This window comes from Ictidomys tridecemlineatus, chromosome 12 (genome assembly GCF_052094955.1).
Source record: "Ictidomys tridecemlineatus isolate mIctTri1 chromosome 12, mIctTri1.hap1, whole genome shotgun sequence".
In the NCBI taxonomy this organism is placed as follows: domain Eukaryota; kingdom Metazoa; phylum Chordata; class Mammalia; order Rodentia; family Sciuridae; genus Ictidomys; species Ictidomys tridecemlineatus.
Window position 1 is genome coordinate 1,477,035 of NC_135488.1, and position 17,660 is coordinate 1,494,694.

At 50.5% G+C, this 17,660-nt stretch overlaps 1 protein-coding gene across 1 annotated transcript in view; it reads right to left on the reverse strand.

Moving 5' to 3' along the window:
• The window catches only part of Rmnd5a (required for meiotic nuclear division 5 homolog A), a 32,150-nt gene extending 14,534 nt beyond the window's left edge, over nt 1-17,616 (reverse strand). Inside the window, exons 1-2 of the mRNA XM_005338435.5 lie at nt 17,235-17,616; nt 8,254-8,396 (exon numbers count right to left, since the gene is read on the reverse strand). Of these exons, the coding sequence (XP_005338492.1) occupies nt 8,254-8,396; nt 17,235-17,376 (285 nt within the window). The 5' untranslated portion in view covers nt 17,377-17,616. The remainder of the gene's footprint in view (nt 1-8,253; nt 8,397-17,234) is intronic.
• Nucleotides 17,617-17,660: the final 44 nt, after the last annotated feature.

The following is a 17,660-nucleotide window of genomic DNA, read 5'->3' on the forward strand; positions in this document are numbered from 1 at the left end:
AGGAAAGAAAGCAACTTCAGAAGAATCCCTTCCTAAGACAGCTTTACACGGCAGCATGAACCAAGTCGGGACCTCGACAGCTCCTGTGACAGCATCTGCTCACATCAGACAAAAGAATCATCGTCTCAGGCTGGGACTGTGGCTCAGCGGTAAAATGCTCGCCTAGCATGTGCAAGGCCCTGGGTTCGATCCTCAACACCACATATAAATAAATAAGGTTATTGTGTCCAATTACAACTAAAAAATAGATATTAAAAAAAAAAAACTGAAGCCAAGATCATTGGAAGCAGCCGAGAGCCCACAGCTCCCACTTCTGCTCCAAATGCAGGCTCCCAGAGTGGCATCAGGCAGGCAACGCGTCCTGCACCGTTGCTAGGTGACCGGACTCATCTGCCAGGCTGCCAAGGAAACCAGCAGCACCGCAGACCCGTCAGGAGGTGGCCGACACTGAGAATACCTGCTGTTACTAGCATCTTCTGTTTTGTTATATTTTTTCCTTTCACATTTTTAAAACAAAGTAAAGTCTGGCACAATGTTCTTAAATGGTCAGGTTAAGACTCAAGTAAGAACCAAAAATTTAAAAAGCACACATCCAAGGATGTGTCCCTCTGCAGAGGCTGTTATGGCTTGGGAAAAGAAATCCAGAACACACCACACTGAGCTGAGGCACAGGAGGCCCAGGCCACTCCACTAAAACATCGCCAGGAAAGGAGGCCCACAACCTAGCCACAACTCGAACATGTCCAGATCAGTCCAACCTGAAAGACTGGCTTTCACTGGTTACCATCAAGAACCAATCCACTTCTCAAGTATGCTTTGTAAAGTCGAAATTACTGAACAGCCAGGGTACTGTGGTAAGACCCAGCATTTGTTTTAAATCCTAAGTACCAACCCTCTAATGCATTCGTTTTAAATCCTAAGTAAGTACCAACCCTCTGCTTGTTACTTTTCCTCAAACTTCCCATCCACCCCAAAGAACGCCGTGGTGGGTACGTGGACCTAACAATGTGTGACTGGTACATCAACAAGGAACCGTCTTCCATCTTGCCTGGTGACGAAAAGGACCTGCGAAGACTCTTAGCAGAACAAGACCTGGGTAAAACCCTGGTCTCCACAGATGTAGACAACAGCTACTTCACACCCAACCAATGGAAGGTCAGCATCCAGGAGCCAAAAAACAAACACACAGCTCCTAATGGTGACCAAGGCAAATCACCCATGGGGAAAATGGAAAGAGCATGAGATTCACAGAAGGGGCAATGCCAAGGGGATCTGCAAAGAGACTCTCAGCCACCGAGATGGATGGTCAGAGGACAAGCACAACTAGACAACACCCCTTCATTTCACCTGTTGGATTCTAGAAGAGGGGCTTCCAGCCCAGCAGCATCAGGGGTAAATGAGAAGTGAGAAAACAGGAACTGCCAGCGTCTGGGCTGGCTGGAAACCCTACAGGAGAAATGCAGCAAAACCCAGTGGAGCCCAGATGAGGCCCTGGACCCTGATGAAACAGCTCATCATCCGTGATTCCCAGAGAACTCTTCTAGAAGCTCAGCCATCTTCTTAGATAGTCTACATTCTCCTCTACTTTTTCAAAGAGATGGTAGATTCACACTGATAAGCACTGGCTTCATAAACAGAGCACAGCAATGTACCAAACCATTCGGAGCTTTTAAGATCCCCAGCACCACAAAAAAACAATGTAAAGGATTTTTAAAAATCCTTAAAATGCTCCTTCATCCTGCCTGTGCCCAGAGCCCTGCGCAGCACCAGGCCCGCACCTGTCACAGCCTAGCATCTGCTGCCTTTTACCCCTGGCCTGGTCGCCTCCCCACTGGCTCTGTATCTGAACTGACCAGGGAAGTGCATTTGAGAGACTATTTGGTACCTCCCCCAAGCAACATCCCTCTTAGGCTAGAGGCAGAGGAGGAGAGCTGTGTGAAGGTCCTCAGGGCACCCAGCTCTTCACAGCTTGTTCTCTAGCTCTGTGACCTGGGCAGAGGACTCAACCCAAGTCTCAGTTTTCACACTTACATCCAGGGACAATCACCCCCACCTTACAGAATGCTGAAGATTAAGTTGAACGATGTACATGACATCCTCTCTCCCTGTCTCCCACCCAGCTGTGGGATCTGAGAGCTGGGCCTGGCCCTCAAATTTTCTGATGCTATGCTTAATTTAAGAGTCTCAATTAGAAACATAAAGACTTACTAAAGCGTTTAATAACAGAAGTATAACAACAAACTCACTAACTTCAAGTCATTTAAATATAACTGCAGACTATCAGCGGGCGTGGCCCAATGGGTGCAAGGTCTTCCCTTCGCCCAACTGGAACAGTGCCCAGCCAGGCACAGCCCCACACCTTCAGCAGCAGGCAAAGTGGGCCTCGGGGTCCAGGGGGACTCTCTGACCTGCAGTCCAACTGGCTGCAGAGCCGCGGCTCTCCCCCAGGCCTGCTCCACACTTAAAATAGACCCCCATTGCCCACATCATGCACCTGTGTCTGGAGCAAGAGTAACAAGCAAACTCCCAGACCCAAAGCCTGGCGCCATCAACACAGTGTGACCTGGGGCAGGATGGCTTTCAGATGGAAAGGGCACACCACTCTGTCTGACACAGAGGCTCAGGCCAGAAAGGGTCACAGAGCCTGGCTCTGGTCCCTGTGAGGGCACCTGGTTTCTACCACACAAGTCCTTTTGCCCAAATACACTAAATTTGAAGGAGGAGGCAGGCAGGAGGGCAACCGCCCGGGAGACTGGGAGCCTCTTCACCCGTCTCCTGGCACAAGGGCTTCTGCCCAGCGCAGACCGCATTCTTTCCAGGGCTACTCACCCACAACACTGAGGCTCATATTCCCAGCCCCTCCCTCCTCAAAAGCCCAATGCAAATTAAAAAAAATATATATGTAATGTTTTGAACAACCAACAATAAAAATTAAAAAAAAAAAAAAAGCCCAATGCAAAGGCCGGGGGAGGGAGCCAGAGTGCCCACCCCACAGGGGCAGTTCTGTCCTCAGAACAAGCACAGTGGCCAGCCAGCAGGCACGGGGACCAAGGCAGCGCATGCTCAGACTGCATGATCTGAAAAGCAGCGTCTTCATCTGGATCACAAATTTCTACAAGTTACTAAACGCCTTGTCAAAGTTCACACAGTGTTGTTCATTTTCTTGGATCGTATTTTTGGGGAGAATGATTGATTTAACTATTTTGGTACTGGAGATAGAACCCAGAGATGGTTTACCACTGAGCCACATCCCCAGCCCTTTTTATTTTGACAAAGTTGCTGAAGCTGGCTTCAAACTTGCAATCCTCCTTCCTCATCTTCTGAGTCACTGAGATTACAGCTACACGCCACCACCCCCTCACACCCAGTCACGCCTACGCAAAGACAGCTCCAGACTGTTCACCGGTCACCTTAAACACATGCCTCTCACCCTGGACACTGGTACCCTGCAGCTTTCATCCCTCATCCAGACTGCTCACCCTAGACACCTTAAATACACGCCTCTCACCCTGGACAAGGCTGCCCCTGCAGTCTCAACCCCTCAGCACATGCTCCACAAGCTAGCTGCTCCACCTAGCGGCAGAGAACTGCTCACACCATGGAGTTTCATTTTTTGATAATGACTTCCCTCCTCCAACAGGAGCGGCTCTGCCCTGGCCATGCTGATTCTCCAGTAAAACACACTGCTCAGAGGGGATAGCTGGGTGAGTACATCTCCCAAGCTCACCCCTGGCATGTTATTCCACACCCCTGAGCCTGGTTTCCCCTATTTGAGGAGGGAATGGCCTACCAGCACCATGGGGAATGAACTAACCCGTGGACAGTTCCTGGTCCAGCCTGCGCAGCACGGCCCCAGGTGGGGCATGATGGCCGCCTTCTCCCTGCCGCTGATCACTCCTTTCCAATTCTCAACTGCTTTCACAGTTCACTCTCTTTTCCTCTGGTCTCCTGTTGGATCAAACCCACACCTGCTGGGCTTTCCACCATCTGCCGTCCCCTAGTAGGAGCAGCCCCCATCAGGCCAAGCTGTGCATGCTTAGGCACTGTTCTGTCCCTTCTCAGTCCTGAAGAAGGTCACCCCCACTGCTGCTCTGAATGACACCCCCCCCTTCCCAGTCGGACACTCCACAAGCCCTAGATGGCCCTAGACGGCCCAAGAGCCCTTCCTTCCCATGCGCCCTCAGAGTTCTCCAGTGCCTGGTGTGTGCGAAAAGCACTCAAGTGCACACAGCCAGGCCAGCCTGAAACCCTACATGGACACACTGCTTTAGCTTTTCACCACACTGCGGATTTTAGACACTTTGACATCCTAGTGTTATTATTTTATCACATAAATACATACCTGGAAGTCTGCAGCAGTAACTATTTTTATTGGCTTTTCTTAGGAAATAAAAAGCCAGTGACAAATTTAAAACAGTGAATAAGTGCCCTAAACAGAACAGAATTCTAGATTATCTACAAACAGGGAAGGCAGTTAAAAACAGTCCAACATATTGTTTTTACAAGTATTGTCGTGGAATCCAAGGGCTGATATTCTTTATTTATAATAATGCTCATACTATGGGCATATGAAACAGTCAACATGTTAAAGCAGAACTCTTCAAAAAATTTTTTATTTATAGTTGGACACAATACCTTGCATGTGCTAGGCGAGCGCCCTAGTGCTGAGCCACAACCCCAGCCCCACAATTTTTTAGGTTCATGATAACCTAAAACCTATAAAATGTCTTGGCTAACACCACAGCCTTCCTTTTTGCTTACATTTGGAGAAGAACTAGAGAACTTAAATACCCAAGAAGCCTTAAAATATTAAAGGAAAAAATTACCATTTGGCATGTCAAAAAATTACTCCCCAGTTCCTTCCCCCAGCAGCCTGCTCAGGCAGAGAAGAGCCCTAGCCCAGAGACCACATGACTACAGCAGCTTCTGGCGGGGGGCTGGCCTTGGAAGCCAGTTCGGAGAATGCGAGACCACCAGCCTCCCTGCTGGGGTGGGCACGGAGGTGACCCACAGCCTGGGCCTCCCTTACATCCCCACGCTCCTGCACACCTCATGCACAGCTGCTCCAAGCCCTTCTCAAGGGCCACACTTTCTCTCCTTTAAGCTGTCACAGGTTCCTACTCTTCAAATCTAGAAATTCTTCCTGACTTCCTGGCCACTGGCAGAGTTTAACAGTGTGATTTTCACTTTAGACTGGTTACTATCAATATGCTTTAAGAAACAAAGGCCAGCCTGCTCAAGGGAGGGCCCGGCCTCCCGCCTGTCATCTGGAGAGGGCGGGGCCCTCCTAAGCTGCTGTAAGGCACTCTAGCCTTTCTGCAAGTCCTGGACCAGTCTGCCATCAGCCTCGGGCCACATGGCTTCGGCTCATCACCAATTCAGGGTCCACCCGTCCTTCACAACAGCTGTCCAGCTGCACAAACTAACAGGCTTGAGCGAGAGCCCGGGGAGTCTCCGGTGACAAGGCCTACACAGAATTCCCCCTGCATACAGAAGCTTCAGGAGGGAGACAACTTCCCCCTCAGCCAAGCCAGACAGGATCAGGAACACAGGGAAGAGCGCCCTGAAAGGAGGAGCAGGCCCCCTTTGCGCGTCTGGACCACCCTCCAGCGCCCCTGAGAGCACCCGCTAAATCCAGAGTTCCAGGCGGGCTGGGGCGGGGGCACTGTGAGGCAATGGGTTCCATCTTCAGCACCGCATAAGAACACATACTGAAGGTACTGTGTCCATCTGCAACTACAGACATTAAAGGAAAAAAGGTGATGTGTGATAGATGAGAAGAACCCAGGCCACCTAGAAGTTGCATTTAGAGGAACATGGAGCAAGTCTGAAAGAACTGTAAAAGAATTACAGCTACTTGAAAAAGTCCTTATAATTTCCAAGTTCTCAAAGGAGGAAGAGCAGATTACGTAATCAGGAACACTGCCTCAAACACCCGCCCCTCAAAAAATGGGAACGCAGTCGACCACTTCAAATGTGTCCCCTGGTGCGCAGAGAGGGACTTCCGTTCTCATCACCAGGCACATCTAAATGTCACCAGTCACATCTAAACGCTTTGCCTACCAACAACCTCATGGGTGTCGTACAGACCAGAAGACAGCTCAGAGAGGCACCAGTGCAAGCAGGTAAGAACAACCAGGCTCCGATCATTTCAATAGGACAACACCTGAACTAGGCAACGGACAGGACAGGTTCCCCCCCCCCCCCCCCCCCGCGGCAGGAATCACACCTGGAGCCTCACTTGCCTGGCCATTCCCAGTCCTGGGGGTTGGAAGTCCAAACACATCAGGTGTGGCTCCTGAGATCATCCCCACTGATTCCAGAACCAGGGGCCTCTTTCCAGACACCAGCTCTGATTGGCTACTTGGAAGGATCAGCTCTTCTGACCATAAGGGCGCCTTCTGGTTCTGCTGTCCAGCAGCCAGCCTGGTGGTCATGCAGATGTCCCCAGGAACCTCCTAGGGTTTTCTCTGTGCTTTGAGCCATCAGTATCACTAGCATGCCTTGGTCACTATCAGCCACCAAAATCTGAAGCTTCTTAACACCACCAGGAGTTAATGCCCTGGAAATGATTTAAGACCTACAAATGATTTAAGACCAACCCTCACATGGCTTACTTTCATTCCCATAAGCCTTATGCTAACACACCAACAGACACTTCAGGTACCAACAGAAGAATTCCAACGCCACAGTCCAGGCAGGTCTGATGCCAAAGCTGTGTGCACCACCTAGGAGTTATCAAACAGGCCTCACAACCTCAAAAAGGCTGCAGAGGATACTCACTGCCTTCCCAGCCCTTGCCAGTGACTGCCATCACTGACCCAGCCATGTGTCTGGAACCTGCTGAGCCCAAGCCCTTACCGCACAATGGCCATGGTGAGAGTACTCTGACAGGCCAGGGATGCCTCTGTAGGCACGGCCAAAGCAAGTTCCTGAGCTCAGGCATGCACAGCCCCATCGTACCCCTCCAACCCTCCGGGTAAAGAACAGCTCTGAGACACCTCAACCCAGCCTTTCAGTACTGCTGCAGGCAGTCACTCCAACAGCTGGCCCCCAGCTAAACGCCAGTCTCTAGATCCGCAGCGCCCAGTTCTGCGTCACAGTTCTCACTGGGGCACACACTGACTGGGCGACTCTACAGCTCAGCAGATACCATACCTCTGCTAGGAAGAACTCCCCCCATTCTTCCTGCCCTTCCCAACATGCTATGTGAACAGGAGGACCCATGACCTGTTGCGCTCTCCCAGTGGTTGAAGTGGTCATGGGAACCAGGTGGTGACCCTGGATGACCCTCCTGAGGCCCCATCATGACGGGGAACACCAGGGAAGACTGGTCTAGTGCTGAGAACACAAGCAGCTTCTGAGCCCCCCCTCAGTGCAGACTTCGAACTCAAGACGCCCCTCAGAGAAAGCCACCCAACAAAAAGAGTCCTGCTGGCTGGCAGCCAGCTCCCTCTGTCTCCTGAAGGCAACACTGAGCCAGCCTGAGGGCCACGCCTGTCACCCCACCACCGGGGGATGGAGGCAGGAGGACTGCAAATTCAAGGCCAGCCTCAACAACTTATCAAGGCACCAGGAATGCTAGCAACCCCGTCTCAGAAAAAAATCAGGGCTGGAACACAGCTCAGTGGTAAAGCACCCCTGGGTCTAATCCTCAGGACCCCCCAAAAAAGGCAACACTAAAGAAAAGCAACCAGCATGCCTACAGGAACACAGGGTCAGGAGCACTAGGAAGGACAGACCTGAGGACACAGCTCATCACCCACAGTAGATGAAGCTGGAGCAGGCACCCTGGCCACAGGAGGCTCCTGCTGGCCCCTGGGCTAAGGTGCTCAGAACAAGGTGGCCTTGGTATCCAGGCCCTGCCCAACAGGCAAACGGTAAAACAACAGAGCCATAAAAGGAGAGGGGGTTTGTTTTGATTTTATTTTCATTTTGAAAATAACAGCAACAGGGACTGGGGCTGGGGCTGGGGCTTAGTGTAGAGAGCTCACCTAGCCTGTGTGAGGCACTGGGTTCCATCCTTAGCACCACATAAAAAAAAATAAAGGTCTGTGCCCATCCACAACTAAAAATAAATAAATAAATAAAATAACAGCAACAAGGCCCTTCAGTAAAAACAACAGTAAAACCAGTTCAGCAAAGTTACCAAAAGCAAAGACAGAGGAATCACACAAAACAATCTGGGAAAGCTTACGGTAGCAAGTACCAACAGAGAAAGCTGAAGAGCACCGGTGCCCCTCGGTACCATACCTTATCGATGGCTTTTCCAACCCGAGAAACACTGCTGTGGATGTCTTTGTGGTCTGAGGCCAGTTTTTGAACAGTATCCTTTATTCTTTTACAGCACTGAGTCAAAACAAGTGACAGTGTCCCTGATAATTCAGCATCTTGGCCTGTAAAACAAGAAAGGCAGATTACTCCCCAAAGCAGACCCATAGAGGGCAGGTTTCGAGGAGACCCTCGGAACAGCAGAGGTGGAGGAAGATAAAGAGAAGTCAGGATCTGCTTCAAGGCAGAGGGACATATTCACAGATGTTAGTGTTTCAAGTAAACACCACGAAAGTACTCTGGGAATAAGAAAATTTTAATATGAAATAAACCACTTCTTTGATAAATGTCAGCACAAACTGAACACCACCACCAAGGCAGTATTATTTTTCAGAAAATTATGTCTAAGTGAATAAATTTACTTATTCAACTCAGTGAAAATGTTCAAGGCATCCTGGAAACCTTTTGGTTTTGGCTGGCTGTGGTCAGGCAGGCCTACAATCCTAGCTGCTCAGAAGGCTGAGGCAGGAGAATTGCAAGTTCAAAGGACCTCAGCAAGGTCCTAAGCAACTCAGCAAGACTGTGTCTCTAATTAAAATATAAAAAGGGGGCTGGAGATATGGCTCAGTGGTTGAGTGCCCCTGGATTCAATGCCAATACAAAAAAAAAAAAAAAAAAACCCTTTTGGTTGTCACTGAATTTCTTACATGATTTAGTTTAAATGCTTTTTATTCCATACAAATGCACGACCCTCCCTCAATGAACCCTGGCACTAAGCTTGCCCGGAGCTTCCCTTGCAGGTAACACCTGGTGCTGGTCCGGAGTCCACTGCAGGAGTTCAGCATGTCCTGAGTGGGTGCACTGGGAGAGGACCCCGGAGGCACCCTCCTGGCCCCTCTGCCAGTTCTGCTCAGTAGCCTCCTACTGTGATGGAGCTGAGCCATGGTGCCTCTACACCTGGCCCCAAGTCCTCCCACTGGCTCTCTGGACCCCGACACGTCTCTGAAGCTTACTAAAGCCATGGCCTCTTGCCCTGTGCTCCCTGCCTCCAGGTGGTTCCTCCGGCAGGAAAAGGGGAGGAAGAGGGAGACAGAGCAAACCAATCCAGTCTGACCATCACTCCACCATATCTCACGTCCCCAGAGAGCACCAGGCCTGGCTCTGGACCTCAACCCACATTCCACCCCATGGTTCTGAACTTGGCTTAAATCAGAGTCACCCAGCAACCTAGTTAAAGCAGCTGTCCCACTCCCCAAGTTTCTGACTCACTAGGTAGGGCCCGAGAATCTGAAAAAGAGCAAGTCCAAGAACACAGAGCCCTGGAGTCTCTTCACTTCACAAATACGCACTGTGCACACCCACTAAATAACCAGATAGCCATGCCCTCGAACTTACCAAACAGCGCGACAAGCAAACCACGTGTGATCGAAAAATGACACATGTAATGGAGGGGCCAGAGTGGGAGAGGGAGGGTGTGAATTCAATCAACTGCAAAAACAGGGGAAATGGACAGCAGGCCCCACTGAGACGATGACATCTGAGTGAAGACTTAGGAGAAGCAGAAGAATGTGCCACATGGCAACCCTGGGGAAGAGCATCCCAGGACGAGGGGCAGAAATAAACCCTGACCAGCTGAAGAACAGCAAAGACACCAGAGTAAATGTTTGGCAAAGGAAAACAGAGAGGTGGCTGGAGAAACCATGGGGTCAACAGGTGAACGGATGAAGAAAATGTGGTGTGTATACACAATGGAGTATTACTCAGCCATAAAGAAGAATGAGATTATGGCATTTGCCAGTATATGGGTGGAACTGGAGAATATCATGCTAAGTGAAATAAGCCAATCCCCCAAAACCAAAGGCTGAATGTTGTCTCTGATATGCAGAAGCTAACACACCACTGGTGGGGGAGGGGATAGTTCAATGGATTAGACAAAGGACATGAAGGGAAGGGAGGGGATGAGAATAGGAAAGATAGTAGAAGGAATGGAACATCACCTTCCTATGTGCTTATATGAAAACACGACCAGTTAACTCCACATCATGTACAACCACAATGAAAAATGGGAAGTTATACTCCATGTATGTTTGATATGTCAAAAACATTCTACTGTTATGACTGTCATATGTAACTAAAAAGAATTAAAAAAAAGTTAAAGAAGACTGACTTTCATTTTAAGCCAAAGGGAAATCCACTGCAAGGTTCTGGGCAGAGAAGTACAAAAGCTGAGGTGAAGGTCCAGAACGGTCATCATGTAGGACACAGGAACAGATCAGTGAGACAAGGCGTGGTGGAACTCAGGGACCTGCAGCACCTGGCAGAGGGTTTCCCACTGACTATGAGGGTTGGGGGCTCTCAGATGGCCCCAAGATCTTTAGCCAAGACAGTGTTGTCTGCAATGAGGAAGGATGGAAGGACTAACAGCTAGAAAGTCCACAGGGCCCAGTGGATTAGGTGGACACGCAAGCCGGGAGCTCCAGGGCACATCAGGGACAGTCTGTATCAGGCACTTCCAACCTGTCGTCACACAATTTGGCTAAGGAAGACCTGGGACCTCAGGAAAATCTCAAAACGTGTCTAAAAGGTGCTCGGTGCATCCTCCAGAGCAGAAGGGACCTGCCGCTCTGCCTCGGCTGCTCACTTCTGCTATGCCTAAGCGGGCCACACCGAGCTGAGCCTCTCCATGAACCTCACCCTGTGAACTCCTGCTGTGTATGTATGTATGTGTGTGGGTGTGTCTGTGTGTATATACTTTATATAGAGTTACGAAAAATCATGCTGTGAACGGTTAACTATGAATGTAATGCATTCCACTATTGCCATGTATGTAAGAAATAAACGAAATAAACAAGGGGCTGGGGATGTGGCTCAAGCGGTAGCGCGCTCGCCTGGCATGCGTGCGGCCTGGGTTCGATCCTCAGCACCACATACAAACAAAGATGTTGTGTCCGCCGAAAACTAAAAAAAATAAATATTAAAATTCTCTCTCTCTCTCTCTCTCTCTCTCTCTCTCTCTCTCTCTCTCTTTAAAACAATAAAAAATAAACAAAAAATAAAAATTTTGTGTTTCACACTTAAGTGAAAAGATAACTCACAGAATGAGAGAAGATACCTGCAAATCATGTTAACATATCCAGAATAAAGTAAAAACCTCTTAAAACCTGAAATAATGTGACCATCAATTCAATTTAAAAATGGGCAAAAGATCTGAATAGACATTTTTCCAAATTAGACACATAAATGACCATAAGCATGTGAACAGGTGCTTGAAGATAGTAATCATTAGGCAAATCAAACAGATACTCCTCCACACCCACAGGATGGCTTAACTGAGAAGACACCAGACGTCGCCAAGGAAATGAGACAGCAGGCAGGCTCCTCCTCAGAAAGCCAGGGTCACCGCCTGGCTCCACTTCCCTCAGGCTGGGGGACTGAAAACAGTGGGCTCATGCACGGGTGGCCAGGGCCCTGCACGCAAACCGGCACAGGATGGCCATGCAGCAAGTGTGGGACAGACAGCAGCCAGTGGTAGGAAACACGGGGGGAGCGTGCCGTTAAGGTAAGCGAGATAAGCCGGACACTAAATGCCCCGTACAGCATGGTTCTTCTTATGGGAGAGTGTCCAGCATGGGCTGACCCAGAGACGTGGCAGGCAGGGGGTGCAGAGCAGTCCGTGTGCCGAGCATGGGGAGCCAGGTCACAGGCACGCAGGCACAACACTGCAACCAAACAGAACCTCCAGCTCAGCTCCTCTACAAGGTGAACTGCATGGCCAATAGGTCACACCTCCACGAGAAGATCCTTAGAGCCATGACACCTGGTCTACTGATACGGGGGAACACAAGGACCCCAGAGAACAGAAGCCAACCAGTGCCCAATCTGTGAAGCGGAGGGTCACTGAACAGGACAACATCCCTGCTGCTTCCCAAAGAAGCCACCAGTGGTCCGCAAGGCCCTGGCCATCCCTGGTAGAGGACAGGGCTGCAGGAGCAGAGGCTCCTCCAAGTCCCCGAAAGCAACCCCTGAGGAGTCCTGGCTGGCCTCATCAGCAGGAAGGAGTGGGCTAGCTGTTGGCCAGTACAGAGGTCTTGGTCCATGTGGTCCTTAACAGCCAGCCGGGCAGCAGGACCAAAGATTTACTAATAGGAGGTAGAAGAAAAGTCAACCCACAGCAGTCACGCATGGACAGTTAGAAGGAAAGACCGCGGCCATTCTAAATGTGACTAAGGATGTGCACCTACACCAGCCCTAGGAGCCCCCGACCAGCACCTCCAGAAGGGACCCAGGCAGACCAGAGCCCTCTATCTAGATAGAAACAAGAGAACGACTCCCTTTTCTGATCTCAGTGTGTGCTCTTTAGTGGTCCATACCCAGGGGCCTCGTAAGAAGCGAGAACCCCCCCCCACAGGACTTACTGAGTTGAGTGTCTTCAGACTTGGGCTCCCTTTTGTATTCTGTTTAAAACTGACATGGACAGTTCTACTTTAAAGCCTAAGCATCTGACCCTTTTCGTTTGAAGCAACCATTACTCAAAGACTGATTATCACTGGCCACGAAGCCTGCACAACCAGACTGGAATGGACAAGAGATGGGTTGGGGGACTGTGACAGGCATTAAGACTCTGCTTTGGCTTGCAAAGGTTCCAAGCATGGCTAATAGCAGGGTTACAGACTTGGCATCTCTGCCTCCATCCCTCTGCCTGGAGCCAATCTGGGTTCCAGGAACAAGGTCTGACCTGATAGACACTTGGGATGAGTCAAGGCTACCCCCACCTCCGCAGGCAAGGACAGCTTCCTCATCCCACAAGACCTGCCTAACCAACCCAGAGCTGATGGACAGACCACACCCGTCGTGAGAAGCCAGAAGCCCCAGGTGGTATCCTCACGCCCCTTTCTATAGAACCTCAAGTCTCTGTCAGCCCCTGGAGGACAGGGTCAAGGACATTCAGTAACTAGTTACCAGATGAACATAAAAACAATAAATGATATGCTGCACACTCTTGGCCAGCACTGGAGACTGCAACTACCATCACCAAACACCAAAAGAATAGGAAACAGTGCTGTGTCCATCTGCCAACAGAATCACCAAGTAGAAAACTCCAAGGATTCTTTGCATGGACACACACTCATACACCAATTTCCAAATAAGACACAAACGAAGGGTCCTCCCCTCCCCCACCCCAAGCTTCCCCCCCCCTTTCAATAACACCCCACACACCGCTGGAACCCATTGTTTTGTATTCAAATTCCACACTTTTGAGTCAGTTTGTTTGTAAAAGAAAAGCTTCCCAAGGTATATCGAAGAGACAATGAAATACACCTCAACACCTGTACCACGCAGTCCTATAAAAGGACATCCTGAGTCATTCAGGAGCGCGTGACACTGAACATGTTCAAGGGCATCAGGGCTGGGTCGAGGCTCAGCTGTAGAAGAGCCTCACCTAGTACATGCAAGGTGCTGGGTTCTATCCTCAGCACCCATAGAAATAAATAAAATAAAGGTATTTTTTAAAAAGGGGGTGTCTGGATGCCACAAAGCTGAAGATCATACACTTCCCGTTGTCCCTTGGTTTTTAAAAGTAACTTTCCATGTCATTCTGCATTGTGGACGTCTGCTTGTCCCATTTTCTTCCCTGCTGACCACAAGGCTTAAGACAGAAGGTGTTCAACTGCATGACAAGACCCACTCCCTATTCTGGCCCCCTGATTCTACGAAGAAGTTCTCAAGATGGACAGTTTTCTCTCCCTAACTGCAACTGGATATTTACTCTTTTAATTTTCTGCCTATTCTAATTTTCACAATTCGGTGGTTGGGGAGGGCCTCAAACAACTACACTGACACAAGATTGTGAGCCCAGACCACGGGATTGCAGGCCAACAAGGAGGAGGAGCCCAGCACACTGGAAAGCAAGCTGTACAGCAGCGGGACCCAGCACGAGTAGGTGCTGTTGACACCCAGGACCATGACGGGGACTCAGTGTAAAAAGCCTGACATCACCACTTAGGACTAGACTCTTCCAGTAGAAACAGACAGTCAGATTCCCCAGAAATACCCTACACCTGGCTTAACGTTTTTATGACTATACTGGAGGCAGAAAACAACTAAAATATCTTAGTTTATAAATATTACATACACTGCATTTAGCTCTGAGTTACTGAAAACAACTCCACTTTCACAAAATGGAGAGAATTCAATAAAAAGCAAAATGGAAAGCAGTTCTGATGCAGATAAACAAAAAAATCTATTTGGAAGCATGATTCTAAGGGTGCCCAAATGAAAACTCAAGACTTCAGATGGCTTTACTCCACAATTCAATCCAGAGCAGTTTTTTTAAGGAAAAATTTTAAAAAGTCAAAAGAAATCAGGTATCAATAAGAAGGCTAGGAAGGAGGAAAATTTTGTTGTCCCACACCTTTAAAAGTGTTAATCCTCTAAAATAAACAAAATAAAGTCAAGACAAAAACAAAAACAAAAAGAGGGAATAGTGACATTTAGACTCACTTAACGTTCAGGGAGTGCTGACCTAGGCAGTGCCCAAGGTCAGCAGTACCCAAGGTGCATGCCCCTGCTATCAGTTTTCAGAGGATTAAGAAATCTAGGAGATAAGGGCTAAGACTCTCAGGCTGGTGGTTCTTAAAAGTCTAGGCCGGCCAGGTGTAGTTACACACACCTGTCATCACTCCAGGGCCTCAGGAGGCTAAGGAAGGAGGATGATGAGTTCAAGGCCAGTCTGGGCAACTTAGTGAGACCCTGTCTCAACATTTAAAAAAAAAAAAAAAACCTGCTTAAAAGGGTTGAGGGTGTAGCTCAGTGGTAAAGTGTCCCAGTCTTCAATCCCCAGTATGATTATTTCTTTCTGTCCCTGATAAACTAAAGTGGCCCACTGAAGACTAAGGCTGCCTCAGAGTGACCTCAGCACCCAGGACACAGCAGCTGATCAAAAGATCCCTACTCAGAAGGAAAAAAAAAGGCCCAAGCAGAACCAGCTTTTTTCCCAGAGGCGGTATACCCTGGAAACAAAAAAAGTTTGGGGAGTAAAATAATGGCTGGTAAATCTGCCAAGTGAAAGAACACAACTGACGTTCAAGTTCTGACCTTTCAGAACAAAATGGTAGGTTCCTAGATGGGCGCTGAGACCCAAAGAGGTCATTAAAGACCCAGAGCAGTGTGTCACGAAACCAAGCACGCACAATAAAGTTGATGCTTAACAGCTAAACTAGACGGTACAGTCGAACAGTGGTCCTGGGGCAGAGAACAAGACCAAGGACTGTCACAAGGAAAGCAGACTCACAGTGTATGAAGAACTGCATAGAGGACGGGAGCCGCAGGCTCATTTTTTAAATGTCAGACAGTCCAATTTTAGGTACTTCAAATTAAACATGTAAAGACTTACTTCATCTCCAGACATCTTTATCTCTGGAATGAATTTCTGAAATTAACTTTTTATTCCAAGTAGAGAGGTCTAAAACAAATTCCTGCCTCAGTAATTTTACCTGGTACTGGCCCTCAATTCCCTAAAACAAATCTCATAATCACATCCCCCCTGCAACATCTCCTCTCTCGTGGAAGGTTCTTTACTTTCCATCCTTTCCCTCTTAAATCCAGCCTACCCTAACCCTGCACTGCTAATCTGGTCTGGAAAGAGGAAATATTCCCTCCACTTCTCCAAATCTGGGCCCTTCATTCATTCTTTTCCATCACTGGCGCCTTCCTTTGAACCTTCCATAAGAGGTGATTTCCAGGGGAGGGGGCTTCAAGGACTGAACAGAAGCAGCCTTGAGCTTCCTTTCCCCCACCACTATAACTTCTTCTTAACCCCCAGGTATCCAGCTGGTTCTAAGAACTCCACAAAACTGCAAGGGTCACCGGCTCCCAAACAGCCAATAACAGCAAAGCAACCTCTCTTCTCCTTAGCCTGGCCCCTTTTCATTTCTGAGCTCTCTGCCTTGGCCTTCCACCCTCCAGGGGCAGGTTCCAGGCTGTGGCTCCAGGCATCTTAAGTGATCACCTGTTGTCCCCTTAGAAATGACATGGAAAAGCAGCCCTAGACCTGAGTCTATCCACTGACAATGCTCATTAAATCCTCTCTTCCCTCTCTTGTGTCCCAAACCAAACGTACCCGTCTTCCCTCCCACGCCCTACTTCCTATCTGTGCCAGGTTCTACACCAACGCAGCCGCCCTTCTTCCACTGACAGAGCCCAGTCGGCTTGCCCATGGGCGAGCACCGTGTTCTGCCTCAGTGGTCTTGCGGCGTTAGCATTTCAGCCCAAGCTCTTTCTCAAAGTTCACAAGTGGCTTCTGTGCTTACAAGTTGCAGGAGCCCACAGGCGAGGAAGGGCTGGGGCTCCTGAGAAACCCCCAGACGAAAGTCCTGCTCTGCCGCTTGGAAGGGGTCATCTCCAGGGCTACACCGACCAGGAGCCAGGCCTCCTCATTACTGTAAAGCCCCAACAAACGCTCCCCAAGTCAACTCGGCAAGGCTGTCCTGGGGCGCAGGGCGACAGCGAAGCGATCTTGGCAAAATGCCTCCTACGGAAAACCCGACTTCTGGAAGGAAAACAGGTACGGACTGGGCCGGATAAAGCGAGTGACCGCAGTTCCTGCTGCAATTCGCTCCTCGCTCCCCCGGAGGCTGCTCCGGGGATGCGGACGCGGGTCGCCTCGGCGGTCTGCTAGGGACCGGCCAGCGACGAGTCAGAAAAGCGGCTCCGCCCGCAGTCGCTAAGTTGCAGGAGGCCGTGCTGAGCACCAGCTGGGGACAAAGCTGGCTTCCAACAGAAAGCCCGGGAGGCCGGCCGGCCCGGGACCTCAGGAGGCCGAGGACAACCGAAGGCCGCGACCTGCACAAGGCCGCGGGCCGCGGGAGGCAGGTCGGGGCCTCGGGAGGCCGGACGGCGGAGGCCCGAGGTCACTGGGCCGCCCCGCGGCGGAGCGCGGACGGGGAAGCGGGCGCGGGCCTTACCGTGGCTCTGCAGGATCTCGCGCTTGAGACCGCCAGCGTAGTCGATGAGCTCCTCCAGGCCGCGCTCGCACAACTGCGCGTAGCCCGAGAACTTGAGCAGAACCTTCTCCAGCTCGCGCTCCACCGTCACGCACTGCTCCATGCCGGGCGGCGTCAGCGGCGGCCGGCCGCGAGGCTCCCGCGCGCGTCCCGGAGGCCCGGCGCGGAGGCGGCGCGCTAGCCACGGCGCCGGGGCAGCCCCGCGCGCGCCCGCCCCATGGCGCCCAGCCCTCCGCCGCGTCCCGGCCCAGCTCGCCGCGCTCAGCCCCGCGGCGCCGCGATTGTTTTGTTTTCCGGGAGCCGCCGCCGACCCGGTCTTCCCGGCGGCACCAGGCCTGCGACCTGAGGGGGAGGGGCGAAGGGCGGTACCACGCCGCGGGGGAGCGC